Genomic DNA, 20,970 nt, shown 5'->3' with positions numbered 1-20,970 from the left:
GTCCTGTCCGTGTGCAGCTCCCCCAGGAAGGGCTGTGGGGCTTTCTGGAGAAGGTGGAATTGCCTCCCTTCTCTCCCACCAGGTGCAAAGCCTGTGCAGTGCCAAAGTCCTTGGGAGCAGGGGGTGAATTCCCTGCAGTTCAGGCCGTGTTCTCCCTTCCCTTTCCGTGTCACCATCCACCTGTCCTGGGGACAGAACAGCCCCGGTGCTCTTGTGTTACAATCCAGAGGGGGAAGGGGCAGGAAGCGAGGAGTACTCACTGTCTGGATCGTAAGGAAAAGCCAGGGCTGGTTCCAAGCTTTGCCACTGGATGTTGGCACTCAGGGATGTTCCAGGCAGTGCCATTCCCAGGCTTCCTGTGGCAGGGAGTGAGTCCTGTGGGCCTCAGCATCCCTGAGCTTTGTCCACCCTTGGAGGCCGAGGTCTCCATGTGCTGCTGCTCCAGGCCAGGCTGAGGAACTGCTGGTGCCCTCCAGCAGGGAGGGGCAGCTCCTGGATCCTCTTGGGAAGCACTTCCAGTCCCTTTGGATCCATCCTGCCACACAGGGACACACAGAGCACCCTGACACAGCCTTGAGCACGGAGTGAAGCCTCCGACGACCCATGGGAGTTTGTCTCCAGTCTTTGCAGGAAAACCAAGCCTGCCTGGGGCCAGGGAGAGCTGTGGGGCAGGAGGATGAGAGGAGGAAAGGGCTGCTCTGGCTGGAGAAGGGTCCCTGGCATCTCCTGCTCCCTCCCAGGCCACCTCCACCTGCACACGAGCTGGCTCCAGGTACTGTCCTGACCCATCCTGGGCATCTCCAGGGATATCCCAACTCCCTGCTGGCTCTTCCCCCGTGGGGATCACGGGGACTGTGGCAGCAGGGACAGAGTGCTGCATGTATTTCCCTCCTCCTCCTGCCTGGGAGTCCTGGGCTGGGCAAAATTCCACATTGGGTGGAAAACTGCTGGCCCAGGAATGGGGGGTGAGGAGCTCTGAGCCCCAGGGCCCCTGACACTGACAAGTGAGGTTGCAAGATGGGGACATCTCCTTTCTCCATTTTTATTTATAAGCAGGTATTTTCCTGGATAGCTGGAGGCTGGAAGTTATTTCATTCCTTTCCTGTTTATATTTGGCTTTAAACAAATAAACAACACTGACTTGCTATCTGCTGCCGCGGTGTGCTGTGCTGTTTGAGCTGCTCCCAAACCTCTGCCTTCACTCCTGGAAGGGCTTTGCTCTTCCCTGTGCCCGTGGGAGGGTGACGTGTCCCCGCCGATGCCAGTCTGGCAGGGAGGGAGATGGTGACAGAATCCCGGGCTCTGCCAAAGCTGCCTCCTGGGGAAGCCCCCCCCCGGTTTTGGGGGTCCTGGGTCACATCTGTGCCCCCCTCTTTGTCTCTGCCCACGCAGGGGGGCACAGCCCGGGCAGTGCCAGGCCTGGGGCAGCCGCGGGGTTCCGGTGGGAGCTGCTGCAGGGTATCCATGGGGAGACCCCGGCCCCATTCCCGCACCGGGATACCCCGGGGGTGCTCCAGAGCCGCGAGCGGGGAAACAAAACCGGGGGCTCCCGGGGCTGTCCCCGCTCCCCGAGGGTGCCACCAGGCGTTCTGGGGCTGTCCCCGCTCCCCGAGGGTGCCACCCCCGCGGGCCCTGCGCTGGCTCTGGGCGGGGGCGCGCAGGGACCCGGGGCCGCCGCGCCGCCGCCGCCGCCGCCTCCCCGCCGCGCCCGCCCTTAAAAGCGGCGGCGGCTCCGGTGCAGCGCCCGCGGCGCCGCTCCCGGCACGGCCCGGGATGGGCTCCGCGCACTCCGTGCCCGCCGAGATGCGGGAGCTGGCGGACAGGACGGGCTGTGAGTACCGGGGACCCGCGGGCACCTCGGCCGGGCGCGGCCGCTGCCACCGCCCAGCCCGGAGCCCCCGGCCCGGAGGAGGAGGGGACACCGCGGGTGCGGCCCCGCAGGGGACATGTCACCCACGGGGGGGGGGGGGCAGGAGATGTCACCTGGGGAGGGAGAGGGGGGGGCGTACAGGAAATGTCACCTGGGTGGCCGGGGGGACTGCAGGAGGTGACGCTGGAGCAGGGGAGGGGGACGCAGGACATGTGGTGTCACTTGCAGGGAGGATGCAGGAAATGTCACCCGGGGAGGGTGCGGAGGTGTCACCTGGGGTGGGGGAGAGCAGGAGGGTGTAGGACTGTCACCAGAGGGTGCCAGCATGTCACCCTGGGCGTGCAGCCGTGTCCCCGGTGCCACAATGCCACCAGCCAGGGCGTCGAGCGGCCACACGTGCGAGCCCCAGCCGGGCTCTGCCCACCCGCGCCACCGTGCCGGGAATTGTCCCCGCACGGCTGCTCTGCCCCGGAGCCACCGGGCCGTGACACCCCCGGAGCTGCTGCGGGGCGCGGTGCTTTGGGATGGAGGGAGCGGCAGGGAAAGGAGCAGGGACACGGCCCGGGGCTCCCCGGGGTGTGGGGCGGGGTGGTCGCGTCCGTCCTGGGAAGTGTCCCCGCTCCAGGAGCTCCGGGCACCGGGATCGGGGCGCTCCCGCCTGGATCCTCCAGCTCCGGCCGTGCGGAGCTGCTGTGATGGAGAGAGGGCCGAGGGGCAGCTCTGCCCACGGTCAAAGGGTCTGTGGGGACAGAGAGGGTCCAGTGACTGTCCCCAGTGTCCCCAGCCCCAGAGCTGCTGCTGTTTCTGGGGTCACATCTCCCTTCATCTCCTCTCTGCCTTCTCTCCTCTCCTCCCTCCCCCAGGGAGGGCTGAGCCCCCCGGGGTTGGCTCAGGAGCTTGGGGAGCCCGCGGGGTGCCAGCCTGGCAGCCCAGGGTGGGAGGAGGTTTTTGGGGAGTCCCCTGGCCCGGGGACCCTGCAGCAGCACCTCCAGCACAGGCGGCACCTGCCCGGGGGAGGCTCTGCCTCTGTGCCCGAGAATCACCCCAGGGAAGGGTTTGCAAGGGGAACACCCAAAAATCTCATGGAAACCAGAGGAGGGAGGGCAGGAGGAGCCCAGAACTCCAAGCCGTGACTGGGGTGCACGTCCTGTGGCATTCACAGAGCTCCCACCGTGCTGTGGCTGCTGCCAAATCCCTGGGAATTCAGGGATTTGCAGCCTTGCAGCTGCGGTCCGAGCTCAGCAGGGCACTGCAGCCACCCTTGGTCCCGTGGGAGGAGCAGGGACAGGGCAGAACCACCTGGAGGTGCCCTGGTTCCTTTACCTTCACCCCCACGGAGGGGCACCCTGAGGGGCTGCTTCTCTCCCTCCCTCCATGTGCTGCATCCCAAAGCTGCAGCAGCGTCTGTGTGGGGTGAAGTGGCCGTTCCCGGGGTGATGTGACCATTCCCTGCAGCCAGGCTGGTCCCACAGGGAAGGCTGAGACCCCCAGTGCCCCTTTCCCGGGAATTCTCTTTGCTCCAGCAGCACAGACCGTGCAAGGCTGGCAACAACAAGCTCAGCTCCCTTTGGTTTAAATCCCGTTTTTCCCCCATTAGCAGAGACTGCCGTGCTTGGACACGGGCCTGCAGCATCAGGATGCTTCTCAGGAATACAAGCAGCTTCTGCTGCCCTTGAGCCAGCCCTTTTTCTGCCTTTTCTGCAGATTTTCCCTTTTTTATTTTTCCGGAAAGCAGCCGAGCGCTGCCACCTTTCCAGGACAGAGATGCTGCCCTGAGAGGAAGAGCTGGGATTGGGGAAAGAGGGAGGAAAAGCCTCATCCAGCCCTTCAGGGCTGGCCCAACCATGAGCATCCGGCCACTGACCCCACTTCTTTGTCCTCTTGGTGCCTGGGACGTTTTTCTGAGAGATCAAAGCTTTGTGGTGTGCACCCCAGTCCCAGATGCTGAAGGCTTGGTGGCCCAGCTGCTCCCATGGTGACAGCGATGTCGTCAAGGCAGAGGGTGAAGGGTCACTTCTGCATGGCCAAAATTGGAAAGCAAAGTCCAGGGAAAGTTTCCATGGGGGTGTGTGGGCAGCAGCAGAGCAGCAGCCAGGAGGGATTAGGGGAGAAAACATCCCATGGATGGATCAGTGGGGTCAAGGGGGTAAATAAAGGGGGTTTGAAGCCCATCCCGGTGAGATCCAGGCAGGCACAGGGCCCCAGCCCCGGCCCAGATGCGTTTTCCAGGCTGTTAGCAGGGCTGTGAAGGCTCCCTGATCAATAGAGCTGAGCTATTTCCAGGCTGTGAAGCAGCAGTGGGGAAAGGAAAGGACATTATTTAAACATCATAAAAGAGATGAGGGAGGCAGCTCAGCCCAGCTCTGACCCTGCTGTCTTGCTGCAATTAACCCTTTGCAGCCCCTCAGCGATGCTTTAATGTGGTTTTTTTGCCTCTCCATGATGCCAGGAGGGGCTGATCTCCAGCTGCTGGGGCAGCCCTGCCCTGTGCCCAGCCTGCAGGATCCTGTAGGTCCAGCTGGTGCCCAGGCAGATTCCCCCAGCTCACAGAGACGCAGCTCCAAAGCTTTTTCCTGGCTCCTGGGACTGGTCCCTGTCAATATTTGCACCAGAGTCAGGCTCGGGGGGAGGTTAGAGCTTGGTCACAGCCCCTGGAGAAGAGCTGGGGAAGATAAATTCACGTGTGCTGGGGGATCAGGGCACAGGGGAGGTGCTGCTGAGCCTCAGGCTGGACCCCAGCACTTGTGGGGCTCACAGGGAGCTGCTGGTCCCCGCTTCCAGCCCACCCCAATGGTTTGGGGTTCCCCCTGAGCAGTGGCAGCAATTTCAAAGCCAGGCATTGATTTTGGGGTGCTGCTGTGCCCTCTCTGTGTCCTTTCCTCCTCCCTGGCCAGGGGAAGGTCTCTGCTGCCAGGATTTCTGATCCCAGGGTTATTCCCTGCAGGAACCTCCTGGGGCAGGGGGAGAGGAACTCCCTGGGCGCAGCTCTGCTGTTGTTTTGGGGTGCCAACAACCCCAGAAGAGCTGCCAGGAGTGTTCCAAAGGCCTGGCACCAAGGATCCTGAACGGGGGGTGGGATCCCACTGGGCCATTCCATGCCAGGCTGGGCCAGGGAGTTTCCTGCAGGAGGGACAGGGGATAAACCAGGGATGGCACCGTCCTTGCAGCCAGCACAGGGCACAGGGACACAGCGGGACCCACGGGGACATGGGGGTGGCACAGCTGTGCCCAGGAGTGCCCAGGGCCCTGCCCCACTGCTGGGGGGTGGGGACAGGCACAGATGGGTGTCCCAGGGAGCCCAGCCCCTGTCACCTCTGTCCTTTCCCTGGCAGTCACCTCAGAACAGATCGAGCACCTGCACCGGCGCTTCAAGCAGCTGAGCCAGGACCAGCTGACAATCAGGTATGGAAATTCCAATCCCATGGAATTCCCACCCCATGGCAATTCCAGTCCCAGCTCCAGGACCACCCCAGCATCTCCCCCTTCCCTGGGCTCCCCAGGGGTGCCAATCCAGGACTGGGGTTCTGTTCCCAGCCATCCCCAGCCGTGCTCCTGCAGCGTGGCCGTGCAAATATTCCAAGGAAGAGCACACAGTGACACAGTGGCCCTGGAGCAGGGGAGCTCCTGACAAACATCTCATCACCCCCAGCTTTAAAATCAGTTCTGGGCATCCCTCTAGGAAGGGTTGCAGTTGCTTTTGTCCCTGTTTTTGGTGTCTGTGCAGGGAATTGTGCACCTTGGGAGAGCTCCGAGCTCCCTCTGTTCCTCTCCTCCCAGGGGTTATTTCTGGGCTCGTTTGCTTTATAAATCATGGAGAGCAAAAATGCCCAGCACGGGCTCAGCACGACGCCGAGGGGAGGGTGGACAGCAGGATCTCCTTGCTGTGCCTTGTTAAGCCCTGTTTGAAGCCTTTTTCCTGGGAAAACTCTAAAATCCACGGCCGGTGGAGCCATGCAGAGGGCCCTGCTGTCATCCCAAGAGCTTTCCAAAGACCCATTTTAGTGGGACTAAATCGCTGAGCACAGACTTGCTCTCAGTCTGAATGGAAGCAAAAAAAAAGGGTTTTTATTCAAAACCTCTTTATTTTCCCGTGATTGCAGTGGAAGGAAGGGGTTGGGTCTCTCAGGGGCTGTCAGAGCTTCTCCCTCCTCTCCATCTCTCATACACTCTCTGTCTGTCCTCTTTGCAGAAAGGAGAATTTTGACAGTATTCCCGACCTGGAGTTCAACCCAATCCGGGGGAAAATCGTCCACGCCTTTTTTGACAAGCGGTGAGAACCGCCCAGGACGCAGGGAGGGATCTTTTATCCTCTGGAAATGGGATGGGGCTGGGCAGGGACCTCCTCCCTAAGGGCTGGGGTGGGAAATGAGACATTCCAGCTGAATCCTAGGGACAAAGCAGTCCCAAGGCTTTGCTGGGGGTGTGATGATCTTGGCTGGGAGCTCCCCATGACCGTGGGCTCTGGAACCCGCAGGAACCTGCGGCAGGAGTCGGATGGGCTGGCGGATGAGATCAACTTCGAGGATTTCCTGACCATCATGTCCTACTTCAGACCCATCGAGATGAACATGGACGAGGAGCAGCTCGACCGCTTCCGGAAGGAGAAACTCAAATGTGAGGCTTTGCCAGCGCCTCCCTGGGCTCTGGGGGTGCTGGGAAGGGGCTGCCCTGACCCTGCCCTCTGCTCCTGCCCCTGCCAGTCCTGTTCCACATGTACGACTCGGACCACGACGGGAAGATCACGCTGCAGGAATACAGAAATGTAATTTGGGGTCCCTCCCGCCCTGCCCCCCGAATTCCCAGGCCTGGTGCTGACCCTCTGCCTTGCAGGTGGTGGAGGAGCTGCTGTCAGGGAACCCCCACCTGGAGAAGGAGTCTGCTCGCTCCATCGCCGACGGGGCCATGATGGAGGCAGCCAGCATCTGTGTGGGACAAATGGTGGGAGCCATGGCCATTGCCATTGCCATTGGGAGCCGTTGTGCTGGGAGCTGCTTCCCTGCTCTGCCGTGGCACTCGGGGGCTGTGGTGGCATCACAAACGGGGCTGGAAGGTGTCCCTGCTTCCCAGGGCATCTCCCTGTCCCAGAGATGCTTTGGCTGGAGATGTTTTTGCAGGCAGCAGCTTCCAGGGTGATGTTATTCCATGGGAACAGCCCGGGGGAGATCAGCATCCCATAATTCCCCATCCTTATGGAAAAGGCTGCTCCTTGCAGCCACTGGGGTTTGGGAACCAATCTGGGGCTGGCCATGGGGTACTGGGAAGCCATGGGAGACGTGTCCCTCGGCCCAGGGGACATCTCTGTGCCTCCCCTTCCCCATCACGCTGGGGCAGCTGCAGCGTTTCCTCTCTCACCATGACAGGGCCCGGACCAGGTGTACGAGGGCATCACCTTCGAGGATTTCCTCAAGGTCAGTGACAGCTCTGCTCGTGTCCCCAGGAGTGACCCGGGTGGGCACAGGGACCCGGGTGGGCACAGGGACCCGGGTGGGCACAGGGTGCGGCCCCTGGCCCTGCTCAGCCCCTTTCCCTGGCAGATGTGGCAGGGCATCGACATCGAGACCAAGATGCACGTCCGCTTCCTCAACGTGGACACCATCGCTCACTGCTACTGAGGAGGGGCAGCGGGACCAGGAGGAGGAGCAGGAGGAGGGGGAGGAGGAGGAAGAGGACACAGCAGCAGCTCCATGTCCTGGCACCTGGCTCCCAGCTCCATGGCTCTGCCCCACCCGTGTGCCCGTTCCACCCTGGGGCTGCCCTCTGCTCTCTCAAACATCAGAGGCTTTTATCTGTAATAAAAGATATTTCTCTTTTTAGTCCTCGCTGAAAAATACTCCATCCATCCATCCATCCATCCATCCATCCATCCATCCATCCACCCATCCATGGAGGAGTGTTTCCCTGAGCAGAAAGCCTCCACAAATCCTGGTTGCCCCATAAATCTGGATTTTTAACCTCTGTCACTGCTGCTGTGGGGAAGGAGCTGCCCCGCTTGGGCTGATCCCAGGCCATGGGGACAGGCAGGGATGGGGATGCAGAGGGGCAGGAGGTGAAGGCAGCACCTTCAGCACCTGCAGGGACAACCACACCCCACTGTGCATCCTACAGTGACGGTGGTGGCAGCGACACAAGGAATATTCCCAATTTAATCCCAAAGCAGCCCCGGGCTGTGCTGCCGGCCGGAGCCAGGCAGGAGGAGCCCCGAGGAAGCAGCAGGGACGCGGGACGTGGGATCCTGGCAACCAGGTGGCTCCTGCCCCCACATGTTCCCGCTAGAACAAGGCACCGGAGACGGGGGGTTGTTTACTGCCATTAATGACTGGATGGCTCCAGGCGGGTTTCTGTCTCTAAGGCAGCCTGAGCTGGGGAGGGAGGGAGGAAGGGAGGGGGAGAAAAAAGGGCAAGGGCTATTTTTAGAAAAGCAGAGAAGATTTATTTGTTTTATCAAAAAATAGTTTCCCCTGGTGACACGAGCAGGCGATGGGAGCAGGTGAAGGGCTGGGGGAGCGGGGGATGCGGAGCCCCCCGACCCTGCTGGCACCCCCTGCATCCCTGGGACACTCAGAGCATCCCTGGGGCACCCCCTGCATCCCTGGGACACCCAGAGCATCCCTGGGGCACCCAGAGCATCCCTGCCTCAGGATAACAACACTTCCTCCTTCTTTCCACATTACTGGGGGTCTCTGCTCAGGCACCCCCACACTGAGGGAGCATTCAGGGCTTTCCTCCCAGGCTCTGTCCCCTCCGAAGTCCCGAGTCCGTTCGGAGCCGCTGGAGCTCAGCCTGGAGCCGCTCCCGGAGCCGCAGCTGCTGGGGAAGGACAGAGCCCATCCCTGCAATGCAGTCCTGGCCCGCAGGGACCCGCACGGCTCGGCTGGCCCGGGGCTGACCCCGCGGGATGGAGCTGATCCCATCTCCAGGCTGGGATGGAGCTGATCCCATCTCCAGGCTGGGATGGAGCTGATCCCGTCTCCAGGCTGGGATGGAGCTGATCCCGTCTCCAGGCTGGGATGGAGCTGATCCCATCTCCAGGCTGGGATGGAGCTGATCCCGTCTCCAGGCTGGGAATGTCACACAGAGCCAGGGGACAGCGCTGCCGGCACCGGGCGGGTCAGTTCGGGGCTGAGGAGCTGGAGCTGAGCTGGGCTGGGCTGGGGGGGAAGAGCCGGGGATCGGGAGGGGATGGCGGGGATGGAGCTCCCGGCTCTCCCGGAGGAGCCATTCGGGCCCTGCAGGGCTCCTGGTGCTGCCCCACAGCCTGGGGGGCTCTGGAATTCCCTCCTGCTCTCCTCGGGGCCCTCTGGGCATCCCTATGGCCCGGGAACCACCTCCTGCTCCTCCTCCTGCTGAACCTCTCCTCCTCCTCCTCCTCCTCCTCCCCCCTGTGCCAGACCCTCAGTGCTCCTCCCCACCCCAGGCACACCAGAACACAACACCCAACTCCTCCCCAAATTTCCAGGTTTCCGCAGCCAGCCCAGGCTCTTTTCCTTGTTTTCCCACTAAAATTTCCATACAGACGCTACAGGACCATCCCACTCCCTAATCCAGCTCCGTGCTCCCAGTCACAGGCCCGGGTGCCTGCAAGGTCCTTTTCTGCCCCCAAATCTCCCAGCTGGGGCTGCAGGGGTTAACACAAGATCGGGGTCCCACTCCCCCTCCACACCCCAATTTCCTTGGAGGAATCATCCCAGAGGATCCACACCAGGAAGGGCTGGGCACGCCCTGCAATGCAGGGAAGCAGAGGCCGGGAGGAATGAAGGGGATGGATAATTACTGTCCCCTGAGTTAATTAGCTGCCCCCTGATATTCTATGGCAAGGAAAGTGTGGGAGGTTGGGAAACAGAAGCAGGACCCAACACAAACTTTGCAGCGTTTTCCCTTTGCTTGTGTTGAAAATTCTCTGTGGGAAATGGGATGAATGGAGAGGAGGAGAGAGGGTTGGACAGAGCAGGTGAGAGGGAGGGAGCAGGGAAATCGAGCCTAAACCTCAGCCCAGCAAAGGGATGGAGGTGAAGGGCCCCAAGGATGGGCAGGAGCATCACTCCAGCACAACACAGTGTTGATGTTCCACACAGCAAACCCCAGCAAAACGAGGATAATAATCCTGAAAATCACAGGAAAATCTGGCAGAGCCCCAGGAAACCTGGCAAGGGCGATGCTTCTGCCCAGCAAAATCCTGCAGAGCCCAGAGCGTTCCATAAAGGAAAATGTTCTGTTGTGGGGCCAGGACACTGAGCCCTGGGACATGGCACAAAGCTCTGTGGCAGATCCCAGCAATGGGAATATCCAGCAGAGGGTCATTGGGAAATTGAAGCTGCTTTACCACACATGGGAAAACTCCAGGGAGGCTGATAAAGACTGAGAGAGAGAGAGAGCAGCAGCTCCTGGGATTGGAGAATGAGTGACCGCAGGATGGAAATGGGCACTGAGTGACCCCAGGACTGCAGGGCAGGGACCCTGGGCAGGTGGCAGAGAGGAGACACAGACCCACCTCCCACCATTCCCCCTCATCCATCCTCCTCACCCTGGAGCTTGGGAATGGCAGGAGAGACCAAACAAGGGGACATCTGCCCAGGAAGGGAGGGAAGAGCAGGAGGGCAGGAGGCAGCACAGACCCCACAGGCATGGAACCAGGGCAGCCACTTACAGCTGATATTTGTAAGCTAAATTTTGAGGAGTTCCTTATTCCTTTGAGTGGCATTGTCTGAGGCAGGAGTGAAACAGGAAACCCCCACCTGCAGCTCTTCCATGAAGAGGAATTTGGCCGAGAGGCTGGAGGTCCACGTTTCTGGATAAAGATCTGCCAGTGGCACAAACCCTGACCTGGAACAGCCCCTTTTCCCCAGGTTTTACTGCATCATCCACCAGTACTTATCTGCTTACAGGGCCTCCAGTCACTGCTGCCCCTCCTCCCCCTCCAGCAGCAGGGGCTGGAGGACACCAGCTCCACGTACCCGGAGTTTCAGAACCATCTCCAGGAGGTGGAAATGAGCAGGCAAATGTCACTGGAGGAGAAGAGGGGGTAGAGAGGACATGAACAAGTTCCTGCACCACTTCAGTGCACCCGCATTCACCCCTGTGACAGCAGCCAGGACACGGAGGGACAGAGGTGGGCAGGGCAGAAAGGCAGAGCTGGGTGGGAAGGGCCACAGGGTGGGAGAGAAAGGGGGTTCAGAGACCCCCGGAGCATCTCTCTGAACAAAAATACACTCCCTGCTCCTCCTCCCACCACACACAGATCGGGATACAGGGATGGCAGCCCCTGAAACACCAGGGTGGCTCTTGCCTCACTGCCAGGGTGATTGAGGACACAAAGCAGAGGCAAAATGCACTTTCTGTTCTGCTGGCCCAGGACAGAGCAGGGGCAGTGGGGATTTTGCAGCAGGGCTCTGCAGCCCTGGAGCTGCTCCCTGTGTGTGTGACACACACACGGAGCTCCCCTCTGATCCCACATTCCCCTTGGAGCAGGGATCCTTCTCACCAGGACAGACACTTCTTTTTTAGCTGAGCATCGCTGCCACCAGCAATGGACACCAGAACTCTCAAGGCTTTTCATGCCAAGCTGTTTCTTGCTCTGATGTCTCTGGATTCCTCAGCTGTCCCTGTCCCCCAGCCTGGCAGGTGGCTCCAGTGTGAGCCTCACCTGTGCCAGCTCAGTGCACACCGGTGCAACCTGTCCTGACTGCAGCTCCTCCACTCCAGCCCTGAAGGCACCCAAGGCAGATTTGTCCCTTCCCAGTGCCCATTCCTGGCCTGCGGAACAAAACACCGGGCCCCTCCCTGCCCCCGACTGGTACCAGTGGGCTGGGAAGCTCCAAGGTGGCTCCTGTCCCCAGTGCAGCTCTGGTGACTCCGTTCCAGCTCTTGAAATGAAGGAAGAGGCTCCATTTCAATGCCCCCGACCCAAAACTCAGCAGCCTGGCTGCTCCACTCCAGCACAGCACTAAGGAGCACCCAGGGAGGCAGGACATCCCTCCTCAGAAATTCCTGACATGGACACGTCCAACAGCCCTCATCTGCACGAGCATGAGTTAAACACACACACAACTGCTGGGCTACAACCTTCCTCAATTAATTCCATTAATTAACGGGGGAAAGACCCAAAGGAGCACCCCCCGGAGGAGCTGTGACTGGGAGCCAGTGGAAGGGGGCTGTGGGGACAGAGTTCCATCCCCCTGGAGATGAGCCTGGACTCACGAATCTGAGAACACCTGCCCGTGCAGGTGCTGCAGATCCCCCTCCCTGGGCTCCAGGGCCGCAGCAGCAGCAAGGCACAGGCAGGGCAGGAGGAGAGGGAGCAGCAGAAATGAGGGGGAGGACTCCGGGGAAAGGGCTCACGTGGGCACCACACAAACTTATCTGCTCCTTGCAGCAGGGAGATGAAGGAGGAACAAAGCTGTTCCCTGATAATGAGGCGAGATAAGGAGAAGGGAGAACAATGACACGGAGCTCTCCCTGCTCAGCACATCGCAGAAGTTAACCCCCAAAGTCATTTATGCTACAGAAACCATTATTTATTTGTCAGGTTTCAGCTGGAATCTTGTCCAAACTGTGCATCCATGACACTTCCTGCTCCTCCAGGAATGGAGGGAGGGAGCTGGCTTCCCAGAAGGGAAGAGGAATAAAAAAAAACCCCCAAAGCTTTATGACAGATCAAATTTATTGGTCAGACAGAATGGCTTTGCCCTTTGCACTTTTTTGTGTATCCATCACATGGAAAAAGGTAACTTAAAAACCTAAAACGTGAAATTTTAGCCTAGGGGTCATGGGAAAGCACCCCAAGGCAAAGAAGGAAAAGCAGTGAAACCCAGGGCTGTCTCAGTGACTGCACAGGGGTGAAGTGCCAGCCCAGCCCCTCTCCTGCAGGTTTGGGCACATTCCTCCACCTCTCCCCAGTACTTTATACTGATTCCACTAACCCAGGAAAAAAGGTGTAAGTTAAAACTTAACCTCAACTTAAACAGAACTGACACAGCTTTGGTTTGCACCAGTAAGTTTACAAGAACAAATCACAAAAATTAAAATAGTTTTAGATTAGTAAAAAGATCTATCCTGGACTGGAGCTCTTGTTCTCCAAACTGGTTTTACCTGTCAGTGCTACCCGGGCTTAAGGTAAAGCCTCACTCTTTGTTTCCAGCTGAACCCTGCCCTTCACCTGGTGCTTCCCCACAGCTCTGGGGCTCCATACCCAGGGAGGGCACTGTGGCCACTTCATCCCATCTGTTCCACGATCAATTCCCAGCTTGGATGCAAGGACAGCACTGAAAACCCTCCAGGTGCTGTGGAAGGACATGATCCAGATAGAGCACATGTGACAACCTGAGCCAGACCTCTGTCCCAGTGAACAGGGGTCAGCTCACCCTAAAAGGCTCAGGAACAAAATTCCACAGAAACATGTACACATACAATTAGAAAACATTTAATCCAGGACTTTAAAGAATTAAAAAAATAATTTATTCTAAAATAATTTTGATGTGTGTGGCCTGCTGAGTTCCCAAGCACCCAGCCTGGCCTAGGGAACCTTCCCCTCCCTCCCTCTCTCCATCTCAATCCCTCTCCCAGCCACCATAACCTTTTGTGCACAGGCCTGTTGTCCTGCTCCCAGGCACATTCCAAGGAAAACAAAAACGAGCAGCTCAGTAGCAGGACAGACATTTCAAACATGTGGCTCAGCACATGCTTTTTCCAAGTCCTTGGTGACTTTTTTTTTCCCTCTTGGGGTAGGCAAGAACTCCTCAGAGAGCTCCCACCCCTCCAGTGTCCCACTCTGGCTTCCTGACCAAAATGGGACCTGCAACATCCTTCCCACAAGCAGCAGGAATATTTCTGTTTACCCTGCAGTGCTCCCTGTCCCTCCTCAGCCTCTTCACTCCCCCAGGCTGGACCTCTGGACGTGTCCAGAGTGACAATTCCAGCGGGTGCTCCAGGACAGCCACGCTCTGTTGGGGTTCACATCCCCAGGGCTTTCTGCAGCCCACACCAGCTTTTGGCTGCTTGTCCCACATGGATTTTCCTCTGCCTGTGTGCCAGGCTGGCCCCAGGGGCGCTCCTGTGCCCTAGATGCTGTCGTAGGGCACTGCCAGGCCGATGTTGTAGTTGTAACCTGTCAGCTCATCGTAGGAGGAGCGGCAGATGGGGAGGACACTGTCCACAGCCAGCTGGTCCACAGAGAACTCGTAGGAATAAATGACCCCTCGGTACCTGTGTGGAAAACAAGCAGGACACAGCATTGCACCTCAGTGTGGGAGAGCAAACAGAGGTAGAGATCACTATAAAAATCATCTGAATTGAAAAATGCCATGCTGCAGGAGCTGGATAAAAACCTGCATCCCTCCTGTGGGAAGCTGAGCACTTTGAACAGGGAAAGCTCCTCCTGCTCCTCCCAGGGACCCAGCGAGCTGGGAAGGGCTGGTGAATCATTCCCTCCAGCCCTGCACAGACGTGACTGTCATCTGCTGAAACATCTCCAGGCTCTCCAGCACGGGGGAAGATAAATACATTGGTATTTGATAGTTCAATTAGCACTAACAGCCATTTGAGATGCAAATACCAAAACCTGCAGCTTAAATGCCAGTAGTTTTCCTTTAGGAGGAGACAGCATTACTAATATTTCGAGCATGGAGAGGGCTGCATTCTCTGCCTGGCTTCAGTGGTCTTTATGTTCCCCTGCCGAGGAAAAAAAAGCTTTTTTTTTTGGGCTCAAGCAAATCAAGAGCCAAAACATCACTTGTTTTATAAACCTTACCCTTAAACTTTTTTAAATTTCATTTTTTTGCTGCTATACCCTGTCTGTAAGTGCTCTGGGTGATGAGTCAGGTGCTCAGGGTGCTATTTAAAAGCAGATTGCTGAGGGCTGGTTTCTCACTTTCGGTGCAAGCTGGGGTCATCATCGCTGATGCTGGAGCCTCGGGGGTTCTTCTCCTCGGGGATGTTGGCAGTGATCAGGCTGTGGGAATTGAACCACACGTGGCGGACTGGATGTCTGCAAAACAACCCAGAGCTCGGGGTGAGGACTGGACTCCCCGAAGTCCGAGTGCTGGCACAGGAATGGCTTTGGATTAAACACGGAGTGACTGAAATCAGCGCGCTCCCAATGGCCAGAGGCTGGGAACCTGCACTGCCGGCTCTCCCAGCCCGGAGCACATCCCGCATCTTCTATCCCCACCTAGTGGGCTCTTCCCACAACACACAGGGAGGCCAGAAAATGCTGCTGGGAAGCTGGCAGAGCACGGGCTGTGAGGGATGGATGGGGCTGGGCTGGGCTGCTGCCCTAGGGGCTGCAGCAGCCCCGGGAAGGGCAGGATACTTCCCAAAAGGAAGGGGAAGGACGCCCCACACACCCATGCTCTGAGCTGGGTTAGAAATGCACGAGGCACAAGATAAGAAGTCACTCTGAGGCATGACTCACAGAATCACAGAATGTCCTGAGCTGGAGGGACCCACAGGATCATGGATCCAGCCCCTGTCCCTGCACAGACCCCCCAACAATCCCAGCCTGTCCATCCCTGGCAGCGCTGTCCAAACGCTCCTGGAGCTCTGGCAGCCTCGGGGCCGTGCCCATTCCCTGGGGAGCCTGGGCAGTGCCCAGCACCCTCTGGGGGAAGAACCTTGCCCTGAGCTCCAGCCTGAGCCTGCCCTGGCCCAGCTCCAGCCCTGCCCTGGGTGCTGTCCCTGTCCCAGGAGCAGAGATTGGAGCTGCAGCCCCTGAGGAGTCTCCCCTCAGTGTCCTCTGCTCCAGCTGAACATTCCGGGTGCCCTCAGCCCCATCCTCATCCTCATGCCCCTCCTCTGGACACTCAAGTCAGGTCTTCATTCCTTTCCCTCTCCCTGGTGAATAAGTGACCCCAAACCCCAAGAACAGCACTCTCTGTTCAAGCAGGAGTCACTTCTCTCCTCAGATGAGCATGGCTCATCTCCACACTCCAAATGTGTCTCCAGTCACCTCCCTCAGCTCCTGCTCCTGTTTTCCATTGCTGGGATAACAGCACATACCTTATCTAGGAAAGCCTTTTGATTGAAGTGATCCCTTCTGATTACTCTATAGATTAAACACTGTTTTCTACATGTTTAATGTAGAATCTAATGTTTAATCTAATGGTTTCACTTGGAGTACATCCCTGAGCTCAGCCCTGCTCTGCTCCTGGAGCAGCACTAATGAGCATGCCAAGGAGACAATCAATGGAATATTGTCCTTAATGCATCAGCCACATCACAACAGGCTTTATCATTCCCAGGGTCAACACAGAAAGTGATACCTGCTATTAATCAATGACAACTCCAGCTTGAACTTCCCTGGCTGTAAATACCTCATCTAGCTCCTCTTTGGGGAAGATGCATTAAAATAATAAAAAAAAAAAAAAAGAAATCAGGATTTATCTGTTCATTTTATGGATAGCACTCAACTTACAAGGGGCTAAATCCTCAAGTCTTTATCCAGACAAAGCCTGGGAATTGTGCTTTGATCAGGAAATCTTCATTTAGCTGTACACAGTGTCAGCTCCAGGATGCTGATATCTGCTTGTACTTTCAGTACTGTGCTCCTTGTGCTCAGTACAAACCAATATTTCAATATTTAAATGAGCTTAAATGCTTAGATCCTCACCATTAAGGGTATGTGTGGATGAGGTGAACAAAAATACTGGGACTGTGATGGATACACTGCATGGAGACAGCCAGAACCAGTCACTCTCAAAACAGCCAGTGCAGCACTTTAAACCCAAGGTTCCACAACTAAACACAGGCTGGGGATGGGGCAGGGAGAAGTCACTGACTGAACTCCATGGCAAGTCCAGGGGGAACTGTTGGATCCCACAAACCTGGGATTTTTGAGCTTTCTGTGCTTTCTGGCACTGACCCCCAGGAGAACACTGCTTTGGACCTGAGGCCTTGGAGAAGGCTCCAAATTTGAGTGATGGAGTTAAAATCATGGGTGTGTAGTTAAACAGAAGTGTGTGATTTCACAGGGTGAAGGGGTTTGAATTTGAGGTTTTTATAATGTATTTATAGGTATGGGACAAAATGGAGGATTTTGGGTGCTGTTCCTTTCTGTCTTCTTCCTCCTTCTTCTCCATGATTTCAGGCAGTAGTTTCTGGTTGGATAATTGGTGCTGCACTGTGATCACAGGATTTTGGTCATTGGGTCAAAAGTATAAATAATATAGGTGTTAATTCTCTATTGAACTGTTTAGCTTTAAGAGACCTTGTAAGTAGCTCATTTCACCTCAATTTTGCTCACTTTTAGCTGGTAGCTGGTAGTGTTGCTGAACTCTCTGTACTTTAAATAAGATTTAATAAACCAAGGCCAAACATGAGAAAATTTGTGTTTTTAAATCCTGGCTCTGAATGAAGAAAAAGAAAAACAACTTCAGACAAGCCACTAATTAAGTGGTGCAAATACCCCCATTACAGGAACAACTTCCCTGCTCCCCAACACTGACTGAAACACTCAGCTAATGAGTAAAAAAGCCATGACAGCTAAAAAACCACAGAGGACTCCAGCTAGGGAAACAACCTGTCCCCATAAAACACAGAACAGCCCCAAAATTCTCTCATTCCCACATCCTCCTTCAGCCCTGACACCCCCAGGCCGAGTTACCTGGCGTGCATCTCCCAGAGTTTGGTGGCCATGCGTTGGTCCCACACACACACCAGCCCCTCCTCCCCTCCACTGACGATTTTCCACTCGTCCATCTGCACTGCAGACACTCCCAGCTGGTGGCCATACACAGAGCACACGGCCTGGGCACAGCGCAGGTCAAACACCCTCACCCTGCAGGGAAACAGGGAGAGGAACACGGTGAAAATAGGGTAAAGTAGGGGTAAAACAGGGGGAAACAGGGAGAAAAGAGGGGGAAAAAAGGGGTAAAATAGGGGTAAAAACAGGGGTAAAACAAGGAGAAAACAGGGGTAAAACAGGGGCAAAATAGGGGTAAAAACAGGGATAAAACAAGGAGAAAACAGGGGTAAAACAGGGGCAAAATAGGGATAAAACAGGGGTAAAACAAGGGTAAAACAGGGATAAAACGAGGGATACAATCAGGGGCAAAAACAGGGATAAAAAAGGGATACAAACAGATACAAACAGGGATAAAACAAGGATACAAATAGGGATAAAACAGGGATACAAACAGGGATAAAACAGGGATACAAATAGGGATAAAACAGGGATACAAACAGATACAAACAGGGTTAAAACAGGGATAAAACAGGGATACAAACGGATACAAACAGGGATACAAACAGCTCTGGACACACAGCCTGTGGGCTCTGCTGGCACAAGGGTTTGGGGTTATGGGAACACATCTGGGGCAGCAGCAGGGCCCCTGCTGTTCCACAGCTGGAGAACCAGTGAGGCCCAGCCCCCTCCTCAGCACTGAACTTTCACCCTGACTTCTGCTATCAAAGATCTTTTCCAGGCAGATTTCTCCCACCATACCAGGACCTCCCTGAGTCTTTACAGGGTCTAGGACCTAAAGAGGATTCTGGGGTCTCAGCAAAGAGAGGACCTGGAGCTGCTGGAGAGAGTCCAGAGGAGGCCATGGAGATGCTCCAAGGGCTGGAGCCAGGCTGGGAGAGCTGGGGGTGCTCACCTGGAGAGGAGAAGGATCCAGGGAGAGCTCAGAGCCCCTGCCAGGGCCTAAAGGGGCTCCAGGAGAGCTGGAGAGGGACTGGGGACAAGGGATGGAGGGACAGGACACAGGGAATGGCTTCCACTGCCAGAGGGCAGGGCTGGATGGGATATTGGGCAGGAATTGTTCCCTGGCAGGGTGGGCAGGCCCTGGCACAGGGTGCCCAGAGCAGCTGTGGCTGCCCCTGGATCCCTGGCAGTGCCCAAGGCCAGGCTGGACATTGGGGCTGGAGCAGCCTGGGACAGTGGGAGGTGTCCCTGCCCATGGCAGGGGTGGCACTGGATGGGCTTTAAGGTCTCTCCCAAATCATTCCATGATTCTGTGAATTATGATATAAAATAAAAGTGAAATTTGGAGAAAGTTCCTCTCTCTGTGCCTCCCAGATCACTAGCAATGCCATGAGGCATGAAATATCCCTTTTGGGCTGCCAACACATCCCAGCCCTCGGTACATGCTCACTTCCACTATGGATGAGGGGTGATATTACCAGGATCAAAGAAAAGGATTATTATTGCAAAGATTTCAGAGGAGATTTACACATGTGGCAATTCAAGAAAGCCAAGGAATTACAGGTTCATACCCTTGACTTAATCACCAATATTCAAAGCAAGCACCCAGCAACCAGGATCTGCTTTGACTTCAAAAATGCAACTGACTGTGGGCAGTTTTGGGGTACATCTGATTTTTGCACATTATTTACCACTCACACAAAGCAGTTTGAAGATTGAAGACTCAGCCAGAAGCAGAACTACAGAAAAAGAGCTTAGGATTCCAAGCACTGCTACAAGGCCACAGTATCAGTTAGAGCTAATGGTGTTAAGTTTTAAACCCAGCTCATATCACAGAGGAGTGTGGGGTTTGATTCTTATTTATCAAGACTAAAAGATAAAGCAAAGTACATAAATAAATAAAAAATGCAGCAAGTGAAAACAGAAGGAAAGGGGAAACACTGATCTCAGATTTGAGAAGAAGCCAGAGCAAGTTCCTCCCAGCTGATGGCTATCAGGAACAAACCCATCAGGTACACATTAATTCCACAAAAAGCCAAAACACACTTGTTCCAACACATTAACTATGCTTCATTCCATACCCCTGCTAGGATCCTAATGGTGCTGCAAGTCCTTCCTTTCCCCTTCTCCAGAGATTGCATCATAGGATTTTACAAACAACACATTTCAGGGGCTGAGAGACAAGGCAGCAGAGTCCAGAGCTCCAGCAGAGCAGCATCCATCTGAGTGTGACAAGGAGAAAAGCCAGCAGGGCAGGGTGAGGAGTGCTCTGTGTGGCACAGCCCATCCCACAGCCAGGACTTCTCCCAGCTCCAGCACAGAGCAGCTCTGGCTGCAGCCTGGGGCTGTGATCTGGGCAAGGATGGGGTTTTTGGAAGGGCTCACTCCTGGAGCTCTCCCCATTGCCCTGTGTGTGTTCTCACAGCAACCAAAGCTGCTCCTGTTTGGAAAGCACAGCTGGAAGCCAAGAGCTGAGTGAGCCCTGCTCATCCCATGAGGAGGCACCCAGCTTTCAGGCAGGTGTCCATGCTGGAACACCCCTGGGACAGCCAGAGGCACACTTGGCTGCTCAGACGTGCCTTAAGGAAAAAAAGGAACAGTGCTTTGCCAATGCTGCAACACAAACCTGGCCCAGCAGGTCCTGCCTGGACAGCTGGGCTCAGTGGGAGCACTCTGGACTCATCCCAGCTCCAGGGAGGTGTCCTCCCTGCCTTGGGAGTGAGCTGCCTGGCCTTCAGGACAGCATGGAACACGTTTGGATCCACACCTTTCTGGGTTTGCCATATGTTTGCTTTCCCAGCACTCCTCTCCACCCCAGCTTCCACCAAGGAAAAGCAGGATCAGCACACGCTCCCTGCTAGGAGGCCTCTTGCCAGAGCAAAGCACAGCTCAGGAATCAAATCAATCAGCAGAGCTTCAGCAGGAATTTCAGATGGAAAGACAGATTTTACAGGTCCTACCAAAAACATTTCATGAGTTATTACTTTTCAAAATCGTGGTTTTGAGTAAAAGAAGAGCGGATTCAAGTGAAATTGGGAAATTGCTGTAATTAATTCAAGCACTAAGTGTTCCCTCTGGCCAGCAGCAGCCTGAGCTCCCAGGGCAAGGTCCCTCTTTAATAAACTCACTCCATAATATGGCCATGGAGATTCCAGTCTCGTTCCACCTGTGGATGCCCAGCACCTTCCTGCAGCATCACACGAGGATGTGACCTCTGAGATTCTCTGCTCCTGCCTCCTGGATGCCAAACTTACCTTCCCAACTATTAATCCCAAACTCCTTGCTGTTCTAGTGACATGCAAGCCCTTGAACCCAGTCAGTGCTAATGCTGAAAACCCCTAAAGCTTTCTGGAGGTGAAGGGCACAGACACCCACTCTGCTATAAAGGGGAGGGATATTAACTCCAGATCCTCTCCTGTCATCGTGCAGGAGATCAAAAATGGAGGTAGCTTTACTGGGGTGCTTT

General features: G+C 56.1%; 2 protein-coding genes across 7 annotated transcripts in view; one reads left to right on the top strand and one right to left on the bottom strand.

Moving 5' to 3' along the window:
• The first annotated feature begins 1,647 nt into the window (after positions 1-1,647).
• On the top strand, positions 1,648-7,683 carry TESC (tescalcin). The gene is made up of 8 exons (XM_014894748.2): positions 1,648-1,831; positions 5,203-5,272; positions 6,060-6,140; positions 6,345-6,484; positions 6,571-6,632; positions 6,701-6,808; positions 7,231-7,278; positions 7,405-7,683. Exons 1-8 carry the CDS (start codon positions 1,774-1,776, stop codon positions 7,480-7,482), a joined length of 645 nt encoding a protein of 214 aa, XP_014750234.1. The 5' UTR covers positions 1,648-1,773; the 3' UTR covers positions 7,483-7,683.
• Positions 7,684-12,509: 4,826 nt separating this feature from the next.
• Positions 12,510-20,970, bottom strand: part of FBXW8 (F-box and WD repeat domain containing 8) — a 53,255-nt gene continuing 44,794 nt past the window's right edge. For 3 of the 6 annotated variants that reach the window (XM_088176300.1, XM_014894446.2, XM_088176299.1), the window contains exons 9-11: positions 17,463-17,636; positions 14,733-14,849; positions 12,510-14,068 (exon numbers count right to left, since the gene is read on the bottom strand). In XM_088176300.1, the coding sequence (XP_088032426.1) occupies positions 13,924-14,068; positions 14,733-14,849; positions 17,463-17,636 (436 nt within the window). In that variant the 3' untranslated portion in view covers positions 12,510-13,923. Of the gene's footprint in view, positions 14,069-14,651; positions 14,850-17,462; positions 17,637-19,585; positions 19,727-20,970 lie in introns of those variants that run through there. The other 3 variants (XR_015807718.1, XM_088176298.1, XR_015807719.1) reach the window with 3 other exon arrangements.

The sequence above is a fragment of the Sturnus vulgaris genome, chromosome 19 (assembly GCF_052056855.1).
Source record: "Sturnus vulgaris isolate bStuVul1 chromosome 19, bStuVul1.hap1, whole genome shotgun sequence".
NCBI lineage: Eukaryota > Metazoa > Chordata > Aves > Passeriformes > Sturnidae > Sturnus > Sturnus vulgaris.
Note: the sequence above shows the minus strand (reverse complement) of the source record. Positions and strands in the feature narration are given on the sequence as shown.

Coding starts and splice junctions, on each gene's coding strand:
- TESC (XM_014894748.2), top strand. CDS start 1,774: ATGGGCTCCGCGCACTCCGTGCCCGCCGAGATGCGGGAGCTGGCGGAC. Junction 6,485..6,570: donor CCGGAAGGAGAAACTCAAAT/GTGAGGCTTTGC, acceptor TGCCCCTGCCAG/TCCTGTTCCACATGTACGAC. Junction 6,809..7,230: donor GCATCTGTGTGGGACAAATG/GTGGGAGCCATG, acceptor TCACCATGACAG/GGCCCGGACCAGGTGTACGA.